Source organism: Podarcis muralis, chromosome 1 (assembly GCF_964188315.1).
Source record: "Podarcis muralis chromosome 1, rPodMur119.hap1.1, whole genome shotgun sequence".
NCBI classification, from domain to species: domain Eukaryota; kingdom Metazoa; phylum Chordata; class Lepidosauria; order Squamata; family Lacertidae; genus Podarcis; species Podarcis muralis.
This window is the reverse complement of record NC_135655.1, coordinates 82,124,689-82,141,928: the sequence shown is the minus strand read 5'-3', so window position 1 is coordinate 82,141,928 and position 17,240 is coordinate 82,124,689. Positions and strand designations below refer to the sequence as shown.

The 17,240-nt window shown below is 41.9% G+C and overlaps 4 protein-coding genes across 4 annotated transcripts in view; 3 read left to right on the top strand and 1 right to left on the bottom strand.

Annotated features, from left to right (window-relative positions):
* LOC114601534 (apelin receptor) overlaps positions 1–17,240 on the bottom strand; it is a 492,419-nt gene that overhangs the window by 408,223 nt on the left and 66,956 nt on the right. The gene's annotated exons all lie outside the window — the stretch shown is intronic.
* LOC114601548 (olfactory receptor-like protein OLF1) lies at positions 970–2,098 on the top strand. Its single transcript, XM_028738792.2, has one exon. It carries the CDS (start codon positions 998–1,000, stop codon positions 1,943–1,945), a length of 948 nt encoding a protein of 315 aa, XP_028594625.2. The 5' UTR covers positions 970–997; the 3' UTR covers positions 1,946–2,098.
* LOC114601554 (olfactory receptor 5G9-like) lies at positions 9,227–10,168 on the top strand. Its single transcript, XM_028738805.2, has one exon. It carries the CDS (start codon positions 9,359–9,361, stop codon positions 10,166–10,168), a length of 810 nt encoding a protein of 269 aa, XP_028594638.2. The 5' UTR covers positions 9,227–9,358.
* Positions 13,664–14,605, top strand: LOC114585191 (olfactory receptor 5G3-like). Its single transcript, XM_028707582.2, has one exon. It carries the CDS (start codon positions 13,673–13,675, stop codon positions 14,603–14,605), a length of 933 nt encoding a protein of 310 aa, XP_028563415.2. The 5' UTR covers positions 13,664–13,672.

The following is a 17,240-nucleotide window of genomic DNA, read 5'->3' as shown; positions in this document are numbered from 1 at the left end:
TGATAACCAGGACACACAAAGCTCTGTGTGGTGCTTTGAAGCCCCGACGACCAGGTGGTTGTTGGGGTTTCAAAGCACCGCACTCAGCTCTAGGCAAGGGCTGAGCTTTGTGCAGATGCCTGCAAACCCCATTTTTTGTCCAGCCACTTCTTTCCTAGCTCCACGCTCAGTTTCACATATGACATCAGATAAAGAGCAGGTGAGCATGGGTTGGCAAAATTTACCTTGCAAACCAAATGGTGTAAACATGTTAAATTTGCATACTGATACTGAATATTATTGCCTTAACAATGTTTTAAAAGATTAAAGGTAGCATCCAACTTTAATCATAGAGCAGATGATCTATGGAAATCTATGGCCCCAGTAGCTTAGCTGGATAAAATCCTGAAGATTTAAATGCCTGATCAAGCTAGAATTGAGTCCTTTGGTCTTTCACACTTAGGAAGCGTATCTTTATGATTCTGATACTTCTTAGTGCTTTATGATTGTGTGTGTTAAGGTATATTTTGCTCTTGCTAGTTCTAGTTATTTTTTGTACTGTAGTTTTATTCTGTTTTCTTTTAGAGTTACTTGTTGGTCATTGTTAACTTTTATTGTTAACCATCCAGAGGACATTGCTAACTGGCTGGTATGCAAATGATGTAAAATAAATAAATGAATGCACACACAAGCATAGCATTTTGTTTCCTGCCTAGGGAAATGACGGGCACCTGCCAACATTTATGCATCACTTATCCAACGTTCATCTAAACTGATGTAAAATGCTCAAGAAATACATTATATACACATTCCTTTTTATTTTTCAATAAAGAATATATACATTTTTTAAATCCCTAAATTTGCATATCCATTTCCCACATTTTCCATCATACCGGATGATTAGGATGACGACAGGTATGGTTTGTAGCAGCAATAGTTAAGTTAGTGTTAGTTTTCAACCAAGTTTAAGACATCACCATTGTTTCTCTCCACTGTTTTACAGGTTTTGTGTTCTGTTATGATGGCCCAATGGAATCAAACCACCGTTTCAGAATTCATTCTTGCGGGATTCACAAACAACCCAGTGCTCCGCATTTCCCTCTTTGCAGTGTTTCTGACCATCTACGCGATCACTCTTCTGGGAAATCTCGGGATGATAGCACTGATTCACCTTGACCGCCACCTTCAAACACCCATGTACTTCTTCCTCAGCAACCTGTCCTTCTCAGATCTCTGTTACTCCACTGTCATCGTCCCCAAAACGCTGGCAGATTTCTTGGCTGAGAAGAAAGCCATTTCGTTCACTGGCTGTGCTGCCCAGTTTTATTTCTATGCTGTCTTTGCCACTGTAGAGTGTCTCTTGCTAGCAGCCATGGCCTATGACCGCTATGTAGCAATCTGCAACCCATTGCTTTACCCAGTTGTCATGTCTAGGAAGGTCTGCATTTGGCTTGTACTGGCTTCATACCTGGCGGGGTGTGCCAACGGCATGATACACACAAACACCACCTTCCGTCTTCCTTTCTGCAGCTCTAATGTCATTAACCACTTCTTTTGTGATGTACCCTTAATACTGAAGCTTGCTTGCTCCAACACAATGCTCAACCACATCCTGCTATTCGTGATCTCTTCCCTGATAGGTCTCTGTTCATTCCTCACCATCCTCATCTCTTACATCTACATCCTCATCACCATCCGTCGGATCAGCTCATCTGAGGGACGCAAGAAAACCTTATCTACCTGTGGCTCCCATATGATGGCTGTCACCTTGTTCTATACCACTATTCTTTTCATCTATCTGAAGCCTACCTCAAGTGACGCTGATGCCCAAGACCAAGTTGCTGCTGTCTTTTATACAGTGGTGATCCCCATGGTGAACCCTTTGATCTACAGCCTGAGGAATAAGGAGGTGAAGGCGGCTCTGAAAAGGATCGTGAGGAAGAAAGGTATTTCCGCTGAGGCATAAATTATGTACTTTGGGTGCTTCCAGGTGGGTGATAATTGTGAGATCAGTGCTCCTCTTACATGCAAGTCTTTGGCGGGGCTAGCATGACATCATTGTCATCAAAACAGCACGCACTAAGATCCTCCAGCTGAGAACTTCTGTTGGTTCCCCATATCCCTGAGGCTTAGTTGGTTGGTCACCACTAGGGATAGAGATTTTAATGTGGCAGGCCCTGACCCATTGTATTACTTGCCTGCAGAGATTCAACGGAAATCCTCCCTTCCTTCATTCAGAAGTCTCTTGAAGTCTTCCTTGTTGGGCCTGCCCTTTGCAACATTAATTTCCTTTATAATCCGATCAGTATTTATTGATGTTTTAAATGGATATCTTTGTTAACCTTGCTTTTGTATGTTGTATTCCACCTTGTTATGTTGTTTTATGAATGTGTGGCCTATAAATTCATGAATTAAATAAATAAACTCACTGCCTCACTTCTTCATAGATGATGAAGTGCCTACTTCCCTTGAGCTCTGTGATACATTCTTGAGGGATCTGCAGAAGGGCCTATGGGGTATTATAGGGATGCTAGGCTAGGTTAGCTTCCTCTTGTGGGCAGAGAAAAGTGCAGGATACAGTGGTTAGCACCCTGTGGCATCAGATTATGAAGAGATTCTTACCCAATCCTGCCACTTGTAGCTTTCCAGTATGAGATGTACTTGCCTAGACTTTTCACCTGGTTCATCTGTGTGGGATCATTTCCTGCTTGCATGGTTTCCAGTCAGTCCCTTGTAATACTACCCCTGATCATCAGCACAGTTTCCACCTATCACATGCAGCACCCTGGTTTGCAAGAAGAATTAGCTCAAAAACAGCCAGCAAGGTCAGGTTATCAGTTCCCTTAGGGAGTCACCATGGCTTCAAACAAATAAATGACACTTGCTTCTCTTGGGTGGATGTGCAACCCCAACCCAAGGGAGAGGACTTGTGCTTTCAGAAAGTCATCCAACAATATATCACAATATCCTCTTCGTCCCACAATATATCACAACAGCATGGTAGCACATTGTAAGGAATAAGCACACTTCACGGGAATTTGTAAAGTCATGCTTGTGAGCAAGCAAGTTCCCTCCTAGAACCCCTTCTGTTCACATAGTGAGACCTCAAAATATACTCAAGCATTTTCAATGGCAAGTTAGCAACATAACATCTTACTGCAACTTTACACAACATAAAACTCTAACCAGTTTTCTCAGTTGGCATCTCCATGCAACACAGACCAGGAGAAGGTGAGACACCTCTATTGTCGAACCAAAATGCAAGGGTATAGATAGAAGAAGGAGAGGGCTTAATCCACATAACAAGGCACAGAAGCATAATCCTGACTTTGTGTCTTGATTGTCTTCTGGAAAGGTATAAATCTCTATTTCCTGTTGATCTTCAACACTTTCCTTTTGCATACCTTTAGGATTTCTTTATTCTTTGGAATAGAGTGTGTGAATGTATTGATGACAGTAATTCAGTGTTTAAAAGCTATGTACTGTCTGTCTTTTTCTTGAATTAAATCGATCTTTTGAGAGTTTCTTATTGTAGAAAATTATTTACCAGGAATAAAGGTTAAGGGGATACACACATTTAAACAAATGCACCTCTGTCTGTGTGCTGAAGGTTTCGTTCCTCTCATAGAAGTGCATGTTGGAGGTCACATGAGCAGTAACATGCATGTGGATTCAGACATAAACATGCAAAACCACTGTAGTCATTGATCCCAAAGAATTACAGCTTTCCTCCTTTGCACTTACTTAGGTGGACTGGAATTATGAGCCATAATCAGTTCAAGGTCAAATTCAAGGTTGTGAGCCAGGATGGGGTCAACTAAAGAAAGCAAACAGCAGGAGCGATCACCTAGTTCTAACCTTGAAGTATAAGGCTTTGAAGAAGGCAGTTAAATTAGCTATGTTTTGTTTTAGATCTAATAAGTTAATAAAGATGTGAACCTTATTTCCATTTTTAAGTCAGGTCTCCTACAGCTTGAGGAACAAAGAGGTGAAAGATGCTGTGAGGCAGCTGATCAAGGGGAAGGGCTTTCTATAGAACGGGGGGGGGGGGCATAGATTCAGTTATGTAAAAGAAAGAATGAATCAGAGGTAGCCAACGTTGTAACCTCCTATTGTTGTTGGTTTGCAGCTCCCATTACCCCTGACCATTGGCCAGGCCAGCCTGGCAGAATATGGCAAGAGTTGGAGCGAAGATAACTCAATTGATGACATGTATTCTGTTACTCTCCTCAATTAAATTTATTAGGTAAAAGGAAGAGTGGAAGGTTTTTAGGAATATAAACAAAGCCCAGGAGGTTTTGAGGTGCTAAAACACTGATTTTCAAGGTTCCTCATGTAGGGCTTGCAATTAGATAAGAGATAAACCAGAATTTATAGCTGGAAGGTAGCATGTTACATGTGGTTAATAGGTTAATCAGGATGAGGAAATGAGTCTGTTATAATGTTATGGGGCTAAAATCTGGTTTAAACATTCAAGAAGTGGTGATTTAAGATTAGAACAAGCTTTGGGGTGATTGATTTACGTGGCACTGAAAGAATTTGAAAGGCATTGAGAGCTTCATGAAAAACTGTTGGCTAGAAACCAGGACGCCTAAGGAAAAAGGCAGTTTAGGAAGCTGGCTTGTGTTCCTAAATCAGGGGTGGGGAACATTTTTCAGCTCAACAACTACATTTCCCTGTGGGCAACCTTCTGGGGTCCATCTGCCAATGGTGGGCAGGGCTTAAAGGAAAAGTAGACAGGATGACCTTTATATAGTGAGCTGTATCATCCAGCCATGCAAAAGTCAGAGATTTCTACAACACCGTGCATGTCTCTCTATACATTATCCAGGCAAGCAGGAGGCATTATCATACTTCAAGGATGCATTCCACCAAGACAAAAGCATGTGGAACAGGGTGAAGCCCAGGGGAGAAAAGGTGCGTCCTGGAGAGAGTCTCAGGAGCCAGACTGAAAGAATTAGAGGTCTACCTTTGGTCTCTGGGCTAACTTCACAAATGTTTAGAGCAGATTGGCAGTTACAGTAACCTCCTTTGAACATTAACAGATGCCAGTCACCTGACAACCCAGCCATCTGGGTCCACAGAGTTGAGGGGATGAGGGATCCAACCTGCTGACTCGATCTAGTTCCCCATCCATGGTTTATATGAAACCCCCAGTTCTGCTAAAGTTTGTCACAACTTGGTCCCATCGCAATGGGTTTTGAGATCCTTGTGACTAACTTGGTCTAGTAGTTTCAAGGAACTGCTTGTGAACAACTTTAAATTTCATTTACAGATAGGTAGCCGTGTTGGTCTGCCATAGTCAAAACAAAAAAAAATCCTTCCAGTAGCACCTTAAAGACCAACTAAGTTAGTTCTTGGTATGAGCTTTCGTGTGCATGCACACTTCTTCAGATACACTGAAACAGAAGTTGCCAGATCCTTCTATATAGTGAGAAGGTGGGGAGGGGTATTACTCAGAAGGGTGGTGGGAATGGGTGATTGGCAGATAGCTGTGATGAGCCTGTTGACGACTCTTAACGACTGCAATAGGTCTTACAGGAAAAAGCAAGGGGTGAGACTGGAAAGAGAAGCTGCTGAATTGCAACTCATTACCAAACTTAAAACCATGGAGAGACCTGGTCTGAACAAAGACATTGGATTCTTATCTCATTATACATGACAAAGCCATTTTTCACCTTCTCACCCCTTGCTTCTGTTTCAGTGTATCTGAAGAAGTGTGCATGCACACGAAAGCTCATACCAAGAACTAACTTAGTTGGTCTTTAAGGTGCTACTGGAAGGAATTTTTTTTGTTTTAAATTTCATGTTCCTGTTCTTTCATACCACCTCATCAGTAGAACTCAAGATAGCATCCATATTCGACACAACGGGAATGTAGGCAGCTGACCAGAATATTTCTCCAAATGGTCCAAGACTATCTGCTTTAGCAGGCAGGGTCTCTCCAGGGTCTCATGCAGGTGAGAGATGGGGAGAGTCAATGTAATTGTGAGAGGGGTTAACAAACCAATTGCCCGAGAAATTCCCATGATTGGGCTGATTTTGTTGAGGGCACTTTTGAATGTGTACATTTTAATGTTTGCTGAGTTTGGGGATTGTTTGTTTTATCTACACATTGCAGTTGAAATGCACTATGTTTTGAAAGTAATTGCTATTGAAATTGCTGGTTTTTTTTTTTAATAAAAAATATTTTTAATTAATTTTCCATTTAAACATATGTAATCACATCATTGTAATCCATTTCCCTTCTTTGGCTCTTTAGAGCCTGTCGACTTCCTTCCTTCCCACCTCTTGGCTTTCAAAAGTAACCTTTATATCACAGCACTTTATATATTTTCCAATTCAAATATAACTCATTACAAAATACCTCAAAGTTTAAATAAATGTAGAAAGGTAAAAAAAAATCTCATTACAAGTCTTCAGGTAACCCTACTAGTGTTGTTAATTACTTACAATGGTCTTTCAAATATTGTATAAATTTACTCCAGTCTTTCTGAAATACTTGATCATGCTGGTTTCATATTTTCCCCATCAGCTTCGCCAGTACCGCAAAGTCCATCATTTTCATCTGCCACTCTTCTTTTGTTGGTACTTGTTGTTTCCATTTTTGGGCTAAAAGGATTCTTGCCGCTGTTGTTGCACACATGAACAGTCTTTAATCTTTTTTTGGTATCTCTTCACCTACTATACCCAGTAAAAAGACTTCTGGTTTTTTAACAAAAGTGTTTTAAAACATTTTCTTTAACTCATTATATATGGGAAATGAAATTGCTGATATGTTGTTATGAAATGCTCATTGATGTTTACATTGTGTGTAACATATTGTGGTTTCTGTTTTGTGCCTTTAATGTGGAAAAGTTGGCATACACATTAAATTTAAATCTAACTTAAGTTTCTTCCCATATTTTCTTTGAAAATCAAATGCAGATGCAGAGGATTCAGTGGGCAGTGGAAGACAACTTTGGGGGGTGGGACCTGCCTAACCCTTTAACCTCTGACAGTTTTTCTGATAAAAATTTACCCCAACTATTTTTCCAAGGAGGTAAAGGGAATCTGGGTTTTTGCTCCTGCAGGGGGTAGAACATCTTCAGGGGATAACAGCTTTCGAGAGTGGCAGATGCTACAGCCACTGGATGACTTTGTCCCATACAGTGAAATGGACCTGTATCTGGAAGCCTAGGTTGCAGCACCATAATCCAGCAATAGAAGTCACACTTCTACTTACACATGTACTGTAGAGAGATGGCTATAGACTCATGTCTTGCTTGTGGGCTTTCCACAGCCCTCTGCTTGGCCACTGTGAGAACAGGATGCTGGACTGAGTGGACCTTTGGTCTGATCCAGCACAGACGTCTTACATTCTTATTATATCATAGAATCATAGAGTTGGAATAGACCACAAGGGCCATCGAGTCCAACCCCCTGCCAAGCAGGAAACAGTGGGCTTAAGTGTACTATGCTCTCTACTGGATTGTAGTCTAGATCTGCTTTTTACACTATTTGTGCTGGCACTGTGTGCTTAGGATGTAGGTACTGTTTTTGCTTTGTAAGGACATTTGCAGTGGAATTGACTTCTACTACAGAGAGCCATTAAGATAATTGCAATTCCCACCTGATATCTGATCCTTCTGGAGGACAAAATCCCCAGTTTCAAACTCTCAGAATAGGAAGTCCCATCTGAACAGCAGTTTCAGAAATACTAAGTTGCACACAACAAGCAGTTCTGCGATACATAAGAATTTGTAGGCATCATAATGATATTCAGCCATCTTTTCATCTCATCACTGAAAGCTGCTCCTGTGGTATTGAGTGGAGTAAATAGTGGAGGTTCAACTTGATGCACAGGACAAACCAGATGCAAGAATTGCAAGAGGAAAAAGTGTTTGAAGGTCATAAGAGGATGGGTAGGTTAAAAAGTATTTCTAGATTTGAGTTTTCAAATTAGGCTTTGGCCAGATTCCACTTCCTAAACTACAGGCTTGCAATGTATCCACATACATCCATTGCCTGTTCCAGGGATCTTTTCATTCTTCACCCTGACTTGCCAAGTCAGATGAGAAGAAAAGGGAAAGATCTTTTCACCCTTCTGGCCTCTCTTTCCTCTCTGCTCTTCCCATTCGGCTAAGATGCCCCAGGTCAACCAGATTATAAACACAGGAGGGTAATTCTCTAAGAGGATACAAATGCAAAATTCTTTGTCTGTCATGGCTTCCCTCTCTAGGAATCCAGCAGCTATCTAGCATTTTTACACTCTCCTCAAAGAGTCCTTGAAACAAAGCATTTTTAAAATATTTTTTTAGTAGCAGCCACTGATACTGAAAGCATGGTTCATGATGCTGAACCCTTGTCTAGAACTAACTTAAACAAAAAGAAGTCCAGGGCTAATTTTGAGTTAACCAAGCAAATGGTTTATGAGTGAAAATATTTTCTTCATAAACAGGCATAAGAAAGAGATCATTTGAAGAAGGGCAATGGAATTTTCTCCAACATATTAGTCATCCTCCAGCAGGGCTAATAGCAGCTTCATTGGGAGGGGTGGGAAGCTTGTCAAAGACTACAATGTGGGAAGAAAGGGGTCACTCCACACACTGTGGTCATCACCTTCCTCTCCTCCTCCCTTAGCTCTGCAACTGCAATTTTGCCTTTAAAAATAATGCATGAAACATAGTGATACCTTCAGTATCACATCTAGTTGGGCCCTTAAACAAAAGACTGTGCTGTTGTTCAAATATCAAGGAGGACATCACACTGCATATACCTATTAAGCAGTTCAAAATGCACATAGCTGTCCTAGCATGGAAAGCAGAATGATTCTGATGCATGTACTAGAAAGGTACTTTGAGGTGAAACTAACCCCTCAGCTTTAACATTTCCCCCAAAACTGCTGCCGGTGCCACTTTCTTTCTTTTTACACATGCACAAATACTTCTCTTACACTAGTGTTAAAACCACCCTCCAAATGCAGCTCTAAAATCATGCCGCTTGCATTGTTTGCAACAGGGATGTGCACAACTCCAAATCTCCAGTCACCATAATCACCTCACCACTTGGCACACTGGCTGGGGCTGATAGAAGTTCAAGGAGCAATAGGTTTTCCTCCTCCAGTTAATAATAATAATAATAATAATAATAATAATAATAATAGCAATAATAATAATTGAAAAGGGGAGTCCTGATGATATAATAGGAAGAGGGGAGAGATCCACATAATAGAATGTTGTTGTTTTCCACCACAGTGCAGGAGGAAGTGGCTGTGGAAAATCATACTTCAATACATGAATTCGTTTTCTCAGGATTCACGGACTCTTCAAAACTTCAGTTTCCTCTTTTCACTTTTTTCCTAGCAGTATACCTTATCACCCTGCTTGGCAACCTTGGGATGATCATTTTAATCAGGATTAGCTTGCAACTCCACACCCCCATGTACTTCTTCCTTAGCAACTTATCCTTTGTAGACCTCTGCTACTCGACTGTTGTCACTCCCAAGATGCTGATGGATTTGGTCATGAAAAGAAAAGCTATATCATTGACTGGCTGTGCTCTACAGATGTGGTTTTTTGGACTCTTTTTAGCCACTGAGTGTTTCCTCTTGGCAGCAATGGCATACGACCGATATATGGCCATTTCCAATCCACTTCTTTATACAGTAATCATGTCACGCAGAGTTTGCACCCAGCTGATAATCGCCCCGTACCTTTTAGGAGTACTGAATGCCACAACACACACAACCTTAACTTTTCAACTCACCTTCTGTCACACCAATACGATCAACCATTTCTTCTGTGACATCCCTGCAGTCATATCCCTCTCCTGTTCAGATACCAGACTCAACAAGGGGGTGCTTTTCGGTCTATCTTGTACCTTTGGCATTGTGAGTACCTCAATTATCATTGTCTCCTATATCTACATCCTCACGGCCATCCTGAGAATTCGCTCCAACAAGGGCAGGCGCAAAGCTTTCTCCACCTGCTCAACCCATCTCACGGTAGTGTCTATCTTTTATGGGACACTCTTCTTTATATATGTGCGCCCCAGCTCTATGTCTTCAGCTGATGAGGACAAGATGGTCTCTATGTTCTACACAGTTATGATCCCCATGCTGAACCCTCTGATCTACAGCTTCAGAAACAAAGAAGTGAAAGATGCAGTGAGGCGACTGGCCAGAGGGAAAAATCTTCCTATGCAATAAAAAGGCATGCATCGTGTTGGCTTTCTTTCCTTGATGGATAATAAATCTCAAGTAACTAAAAGAATGGGTCCTTTCTGGATTTCACAGAGAATATTGTTTCCACATAACACAATGTTTTAAGATTTTATCTTAAATAGACTCATTGCAGCACTATGTTTTGTTATCTGGGCTATCTTTTAGAAGAGAAGATGCTAAAGTCTAGCATCTTCAGGAATACAATGGTACCTCGGGTTAAATACTTAATTCGTTCTGGAGGTCCGTTCTTAACCTGAAGCTGTTCTTAACCTGAAGCACCACTTTAGCTAATGGGGCCTCCTGCTGCCGCCGCGCTGCCGGAACCTGATTTCTGTTCTTATCCTGAAGCAAAGTTCTTAACCTGAAGCACTATTTCTGGGTTAGTGGAGTGTGTAACCTGAAGCGTATGTAACCTGAGGTACCACTGTACTTGCTTTTTGTTCCTTAATTTATTTGGATAAAGCTTATGATCACAGCTCAGTGGTAGAGCATGGTCCCATTTCAATCCCTGGCATTTCTAGGTAAGCCTGGGGATGTCCGTTCTGGAAACCCAGAGAGCTACTGTGAGCAAGACAGAGTGATAATCTGAGATGATATAAGGCAGCTGCCTTTGTTCCTATGATTCTCTATCTAAATGTGCTTAAGTTACAGAATATTTCAGGTGAACTTTACTCCCTGGCACTGATGTATCTTTCAATTTTGTGTTGCTAAATTTCACATCATCACAGATTTCAGTAAAGTATACATGCAAGAGTAGGATTGCAACCTTAATTAACAAGATGTGTTTTTGTGTGTGCATTTTATTTATAAGTTTTAAGATTGAATATTGGTATGGATAGTAAGAATAGAAATGCATCAAGTACAAGGAATAATTTTTTAAAATCTAAATTTATTTATTTATATATTTTATTTAAGATTTTCCGTTTCTGGGTATCCAAATTAACTTAATTTGCTCATTGGCTACTTTAAATATATACTTCTATAAAACTGCAGGTTATTACAATAATCCTGCCAGTGTTCTTATCTGTTTACAGTTTGTTTGTAAATATTCAAAAACCATTTCCATTTTTTTAATAAAAAGTTTGTTATCTTGATTTCCAGCAAGTTTTCCCATTTCTGCATATTCCATAAATTTTTGTATCCATTCTTCTTTTGCTGGGACTTCTTCTTTCCATTTCTATTTCCATAGGAAAGATGGTAAAAAAATCTAAATGTAAGATTCTTTTAAAAACATATGTATAGCTGTAGTCTCTAGCTGCTGCTTAAAATGCAATTCATTTTCCCGACTGCACTGCAATTAGGCCAAGGAACACCCAAATGGCTCCCATAGGGACATTCTTCTGGGGCATATAAGGGATTTTTGTTAGACACACAATGGGAAGGAAATGGTTAAACCTCCCTACATGCTATAGTCACAAGAAAATCAGAGGCCCCAGTTCCTGCTGTTAATTATGATGGACTTCCTAAAAGCATAACACATCTGGTTTAGAACTTAGTACATTCTGCTCCAATAACTGCAGGAAGCCAACCTGACTGGCAGAAACTGAGGCAGAATACATGACTAGGGAAAACGGCTGTCTCGATTATGGATCTTTGCAGGCCCAGGATCAATGTGCAGCATCCTCAGGCAGGGACCCAGCAGAGCCCTGGACACCAAATGGCTAGGTAGGAGCCAACATTTAAATTTCCCACAGTGCCACTGAACTACCACTGCTCCAGGGCATTGTGGGAAATTTAAATGGTGAGTGAGATCCACCTTCCTGATCCTCATCATCGCATTGGTACCAGACACTAGTCCATTGTGGCCAACAGGTTAGCCTTCTAGGAGACACCAGCAGAGGAAGAAGGCGACCAGAGGACATTCTGCCAAGGAAGGGTCCAAACCTTGAGCCAGCCTTGTGCCTCTGTGAGTGGGTGTTTGCCCATCTTTGCCTTCCAGCAATGCTACCTATAGATTTATCCACAACTTTTGATCTTACATCACCAGGTAATTGTCTGTGAAACAGGTGAAGTGAGTGAAGAGTTTCTGAAAAAGAGCAGAATCATTTCTCAGCTCATTTCACCCCATAATTAATTAGTATCAGAGCCTGAACCAAGTTGGGGCCTCATTAAGGAATGGTCTTCAAAAACCTTTCCACTGAGAGGTAAACTATACATTGTACAGCAGAGCTTTCAAACTGTGTGTTGTGACACATTAGCATGTCAGCCGCAGTTTGTGGGTGTGTCACGCGAATGCTCCCCGCTCTCCTCCCGGGGCTGGAAAGGGGTTAGTTGAACCTCCAGTTTGCTAGTAAAACTGAATTACTGTGTCAAGAAATGATGCATGTCTTAAAATGGTGTCACCAACATGAAAAGTTTGGAGAGCTCTATTGCACACTCAACTAGCTGCAATAGTCATTTTTTGTAAACAAAAGCTGTTTGGGCAGGGAGGACATTTTTTTACCAGAGAAGCTGTGGCTGAAGACACTTGAAAGCTCTGAGAAGGACACACATCCATGATGACACCCCACCGGGATCACGCTGCCAGGGGCGGTGCACTCCCCCCGCACTCCTCTTCCTCCGCCCGTGCTTTCAAGCAGCAGTGACCAGCCAAAGTGGTAGACCGTGGGGTCTCAAATTTCAGCAGTGCCCGCAATGCCCAAAATGTCTGAGGCAGATATATTCATGCCAGACTGATGCCTCATCTGAGGCAAATCAGTAACCCTAGTGGAAACACACATTATTTCACTTGATTGTTATGTACCTTACTTTTGCTGAATTATATATGCATGAATGCTGAATTATACATGATCTGCTATATTTGTTCTTGCCATTTGTTTTATTATTACTATTTCTACCTGTGGCCACTGTGGTGACTGATTCCAGGAAGAAATGCAAGAACAGCTAATTGGAATTGCCACTTCAGTTTTCAAATCCTTCAGATACCATATTACAAATTCCCAGAACGAGGCATCCCTTTTGGGCAAATCATTGGTTATATTCTCCTGTAGATACTGCTTCAGTGATACAAGCAGGAGCCAGGTGCAAGATTTCAGCTGAAGAAGTAAAAGATGGATGAGGGATTAAAACTGCTGCAAAGCCATCAGGACGTGGGTAGGCTCTCTTAGTAATTTCTGGTTTACACTGTACATTGCATGATGTCAGAAGGAGGGAATCCATATATCACTGAGGGTCATCATCTGAGGGTCAGATGTTATTTTACGTATTTCTTGCATGCAACTAAGCAGCTGGCAATGCTCAGAAAATATTATTTATTGACTTCATAAAAGATAAAGGATTATAAAAATGCAAGCTTTGCCTAGTCATTGAGACTGAGTGCTGAATCAGAATCCAGAAGATGCCCTCAAAGGTAAAATTTCACCAATAACAATAGAAGGCATGAGAGCCAGTGGTACTCAAAGATTCAGAGTTTTCTGTGATCCATAGTTCAGTGTATGCTATGTCATTTCAGAAATCGCTTGTCTTTTCTTCTCTACAGAACTAAAAAGCATGTCAAGGGAAAATCACAGCACCATATATGAGTTCATACTTTTGGGCTTCACTGACTCACCAGAGCTGAAAATCTTGCTTTTCCTATTCTTCCTTGTAGTATACCTCATCACCATTGTGGGGAATCTTGGGATGATCCTTTTAATCAGGATCGATTCTCGACTTCACACCCCCATGTACTTCTTCCTCAGCCAGCTGTCCTTCGTGGACCTCTGCTATTCTTCTGTCGTCACCCCTAAGATGTTGGTGGACTTTGTCGTGAAAAGCAAAAGCATTTCCTTGCCTGGATGTGCAGCACAGATGGCTATGTTTTGTCTCTTTGTGGCCACTGAAGCTTTCATTTTGGCAGCCATGGCTTACGATCGGTACGTAGCTATTTCCAAGCCTCTTCTCTATACAGTCATCATGTCCAGGAAAATTTGTGCCCAGCTGATGGTTGGACCCTATCTTGCAGGGCTACTAAATGCTACAACACACACCAGCTTAACTTTCCAGTTAACTTTCTGCAAGTCCACAATCAACCATTTCTTCTGTGACATCCCTGCAGTCATATCGCTCTCCTGCTCTGACACAAGTTTCAACATGATGGTGCTTTTGGGTCTCTCCTTCACCCTTGGAACTCTCAGTGGCTTTATTGTCCTCATCTCCTACATCTACATCCTTGCAGCCACCTTGAGGATCCGCTCCAGTGAAGGGAGGCACAAGGCTTTCTCTACCTGCTTTTCCCACCTCACTGCTGTCTCTCTTTTCTTTGGGAGCCTCTTCTTCATTTATGTCCGGCCCAGCTCTGGCTCCTCAGAAGATGAAGACAAGACAGTCTCCATGTTCTACACTGTGCTGATCCCCATGTTAAACCCCTTGATCTACAGCCTAAGAAACAAAGATGTGAAAGACGCAGTCAAGAGGGTGCTTAGAATGAAACATTTCTCCTGATATGCAATTTTATTATTTTGAAGAAAAGTTGATGTTTCCATCCATTCGTGTTTGGGGAATTCATGAAAGGAAGTGCTTTGGAGAAAACTGAAAAATGCCTTTGCAGAGCATATACCTATCCTAGCCCAGGGTGTGGAATAGTGATTTTCTCTCCCATTTATATAAGTGGGAGGGATAAAAACAATGGGACAGAAAATAAGATGAAAGCATCTCCCACGCACCTTCTGCTCTCTGATGAGCAAAGTGAAGATTCTTCTACCATAAGGGATCTTACCACCACCACCACCTGAGAACTACTCAACCAGGTGGTAATTCTGTGCACACTCGCCTGGGCTCAGGAAGTCTTACTTCAGAGTAGACATGTACAGGACTGCAGTGTTAAATGTTTAAAAAGCTAATATCTAAATAGCTAAGAGTTCTAAAAATGAATTTTGCAGCAGATAAATAAATATTTCAATATAAGATGAAGGACATAGATTAATGGATCCTGGTCTAAGAAGCAGAGAAATATGCTAAATTCAATGTGATTTGGTCATTGTTCCTTGAACTGAAATTTTTGCTCTGCACTAGCATTAAGGGGGTGGGGACTACACAATAATGACCACTCCCCGCTTAAAACGGGGGGCGCCCTTTGTGTGGACGCGTGCAGCCCCTAGATCTGGAGCGGCTCCAACAGCATAGGCTTGGCTTTCCCTTCCCTCAGGTGGGATACCTGGAGGTCTCTGCCTACCTCAGTCAGTTGTCCAATCCCACCTGGGGGAAGCGTTGCCAAGGAGACCAGGCCAGGTAGGGGAGGGATTACCTGCCCACACAATAGAGGGAGGATCTTACCTGGGGGGTGGGGACTACACAATAAATATAGCAAAAGCCTGATGGCCACCTTTCTAGGTAAAAAAACAGCACTGGGACTAAATTTGAAGCAGAGAAGTAGCAAGGCTTCCTGGCTGCTCCTCCACACCAAACCCTCCTTAAGGACCAAACATGACATGAATTTTGTCACATGATTATTTCCCTGGTGTGGTTGATTTTTCTTTAACAAAAATCTAGGGTGGGGGAGAGAACAAAGAGCATTTGTGGTGCAGAGGGGAGATTCTCATGGGGACCATGATGGGGTAAAGGCTTAAAGCTCCCTACCAATCCTCTACTGTGATTCTGATCCTGCTTGCTTTCTGTCCAGTGATGGCTATTTGTTAAAAGAATATCAACCACACTGGAGCAAATGTCTAGATCAGGGTTTCCAGCTGTTTTTGGACTACAGTTCCCATCATCCCTGGCCACTGGTCCTGATAGCTAGGGATGATGGGAATTGTAGTCCAAAAACAGCTGGCGGCCCAAGGTTGGGAAACCCTGGTCTGGACTCACCCTGAACCTCTTTTTTCCAAACATTTCAAATGCATGCTTGGCTTCCAAATATACATTTAACCCTGCTATAGGAAAAGAGTCACTGGGGGCAGGTTAAAGCATGCAAGTTGTCATTGGGGAACGGCTTAAGCTGATAGAGACACAACAGCACCAGCGGCTCACTGCTCTTCAGCTGATAAGTAATCCTGTTGTGCTGATTTTGCAGTCAGTTTGCACTCTCCTTTTCAGATGCCAGAGGGTGCTTCTTGGTCTGTCTTGTGGCTGGGGAAACTCAGCCAGATGGGCGGGGTATAAATAATAAATTATTATTGTACTGTACCTTCAACACTGTCATTGTCACCTATAAAGTGGTGCCTCGCAAGACGAAAATAATCCGTTCCGCGAGTCTCTTCGTCTAGCGGTTTTTTCGTCTTGCGAAGCAACCCTATTAGCGGCTTAGCGGATTAGCGCTATTAGCGGTTTAGCAGCTTAGCGGCTATTAAAGGTTTAGCGGCTTAGCGGCTAAAAGGCTATTAGCGGCTTAGCAGCTATTAAAGGCTTAGCGGCTTAGTGGCTAAAAGGCTATTAGCGGCTTAGCGGCTATTAAAGTCTTAGCGGCTTAGCGGCTAAAAGGCTATTAGCGGCTTAGAAAAAGGGGGGGGAGCGAAAAAAATCGCAAGCCCATAGGGAAAATCGTCTTGTGAAGCGCATCGAAAAATGGAAAACCCTTTCGTCTAGCGGGTTTTTCGTCTTGCGAGGCATTCGTCTTGCGGGGCACCACTGTAATTCTATCCTCATGCTGCAACAAGAACAAGCACAAAGCTTTCTCTCTCAGCTCAATCCATCTAACAGTTGTGTCTTTCTTTTACGGGACTCTCTTCTTTATATGTGTGTGTCCCAGCGGCAGGTCTTCAGTTAATGAGGACAAGATGGTCTCTATGTTCTACGCAGTTATGATCCCCAAGTTAAACACTTTGATCTGCAGCTTCAGAAACAAAGAACTGACAGGTGCAGTGAGGTGACTGAGCAGGTTGGAGGTGAATTTTATTATAGAATAAAAAGGCATATATTGTGCTAGATTCTTTTCTCTGGTAAGTCACTAATCTCAAGTAACGAAAAGAATGGATCTTTTGGGATTTTGTAGAAAATATTGAGCTGATCCATGGAAAACCCGATTGCAGTTTGTTCTGATTCAGCAATAAACTGTGGGTCTTCCCAGGGAAAACAGTGAGACAAAAAAAAAAAAAAATACCCACTCATACCTGGACTAGTGCCTGGAAAGATGATAGATGAT

Excerpts from the sequence above, each read along its gene's own strand:
- LOC114585191 (XM_028707582.2), top strand. The coding sequence starts at position 13,673 with ATGTCAAGGGAAAATCACAGCACCATATATGAGTTCATACTTTTGGGC.
- LOC114601548 (XM_028738792.2), top strand. The coding sequence starts at position 998 with ATGATGGCCCAATGGAATCAAACCACCGTTTCAGAATTCATTCTTGCG.
- LOC114601554 (XM_028738805.2), top strand. The coding sequence starts at position 9,359 with ATGATCATTTTAATCAGGATTAGCTTGCAACTCCACACCCCCATGTAC.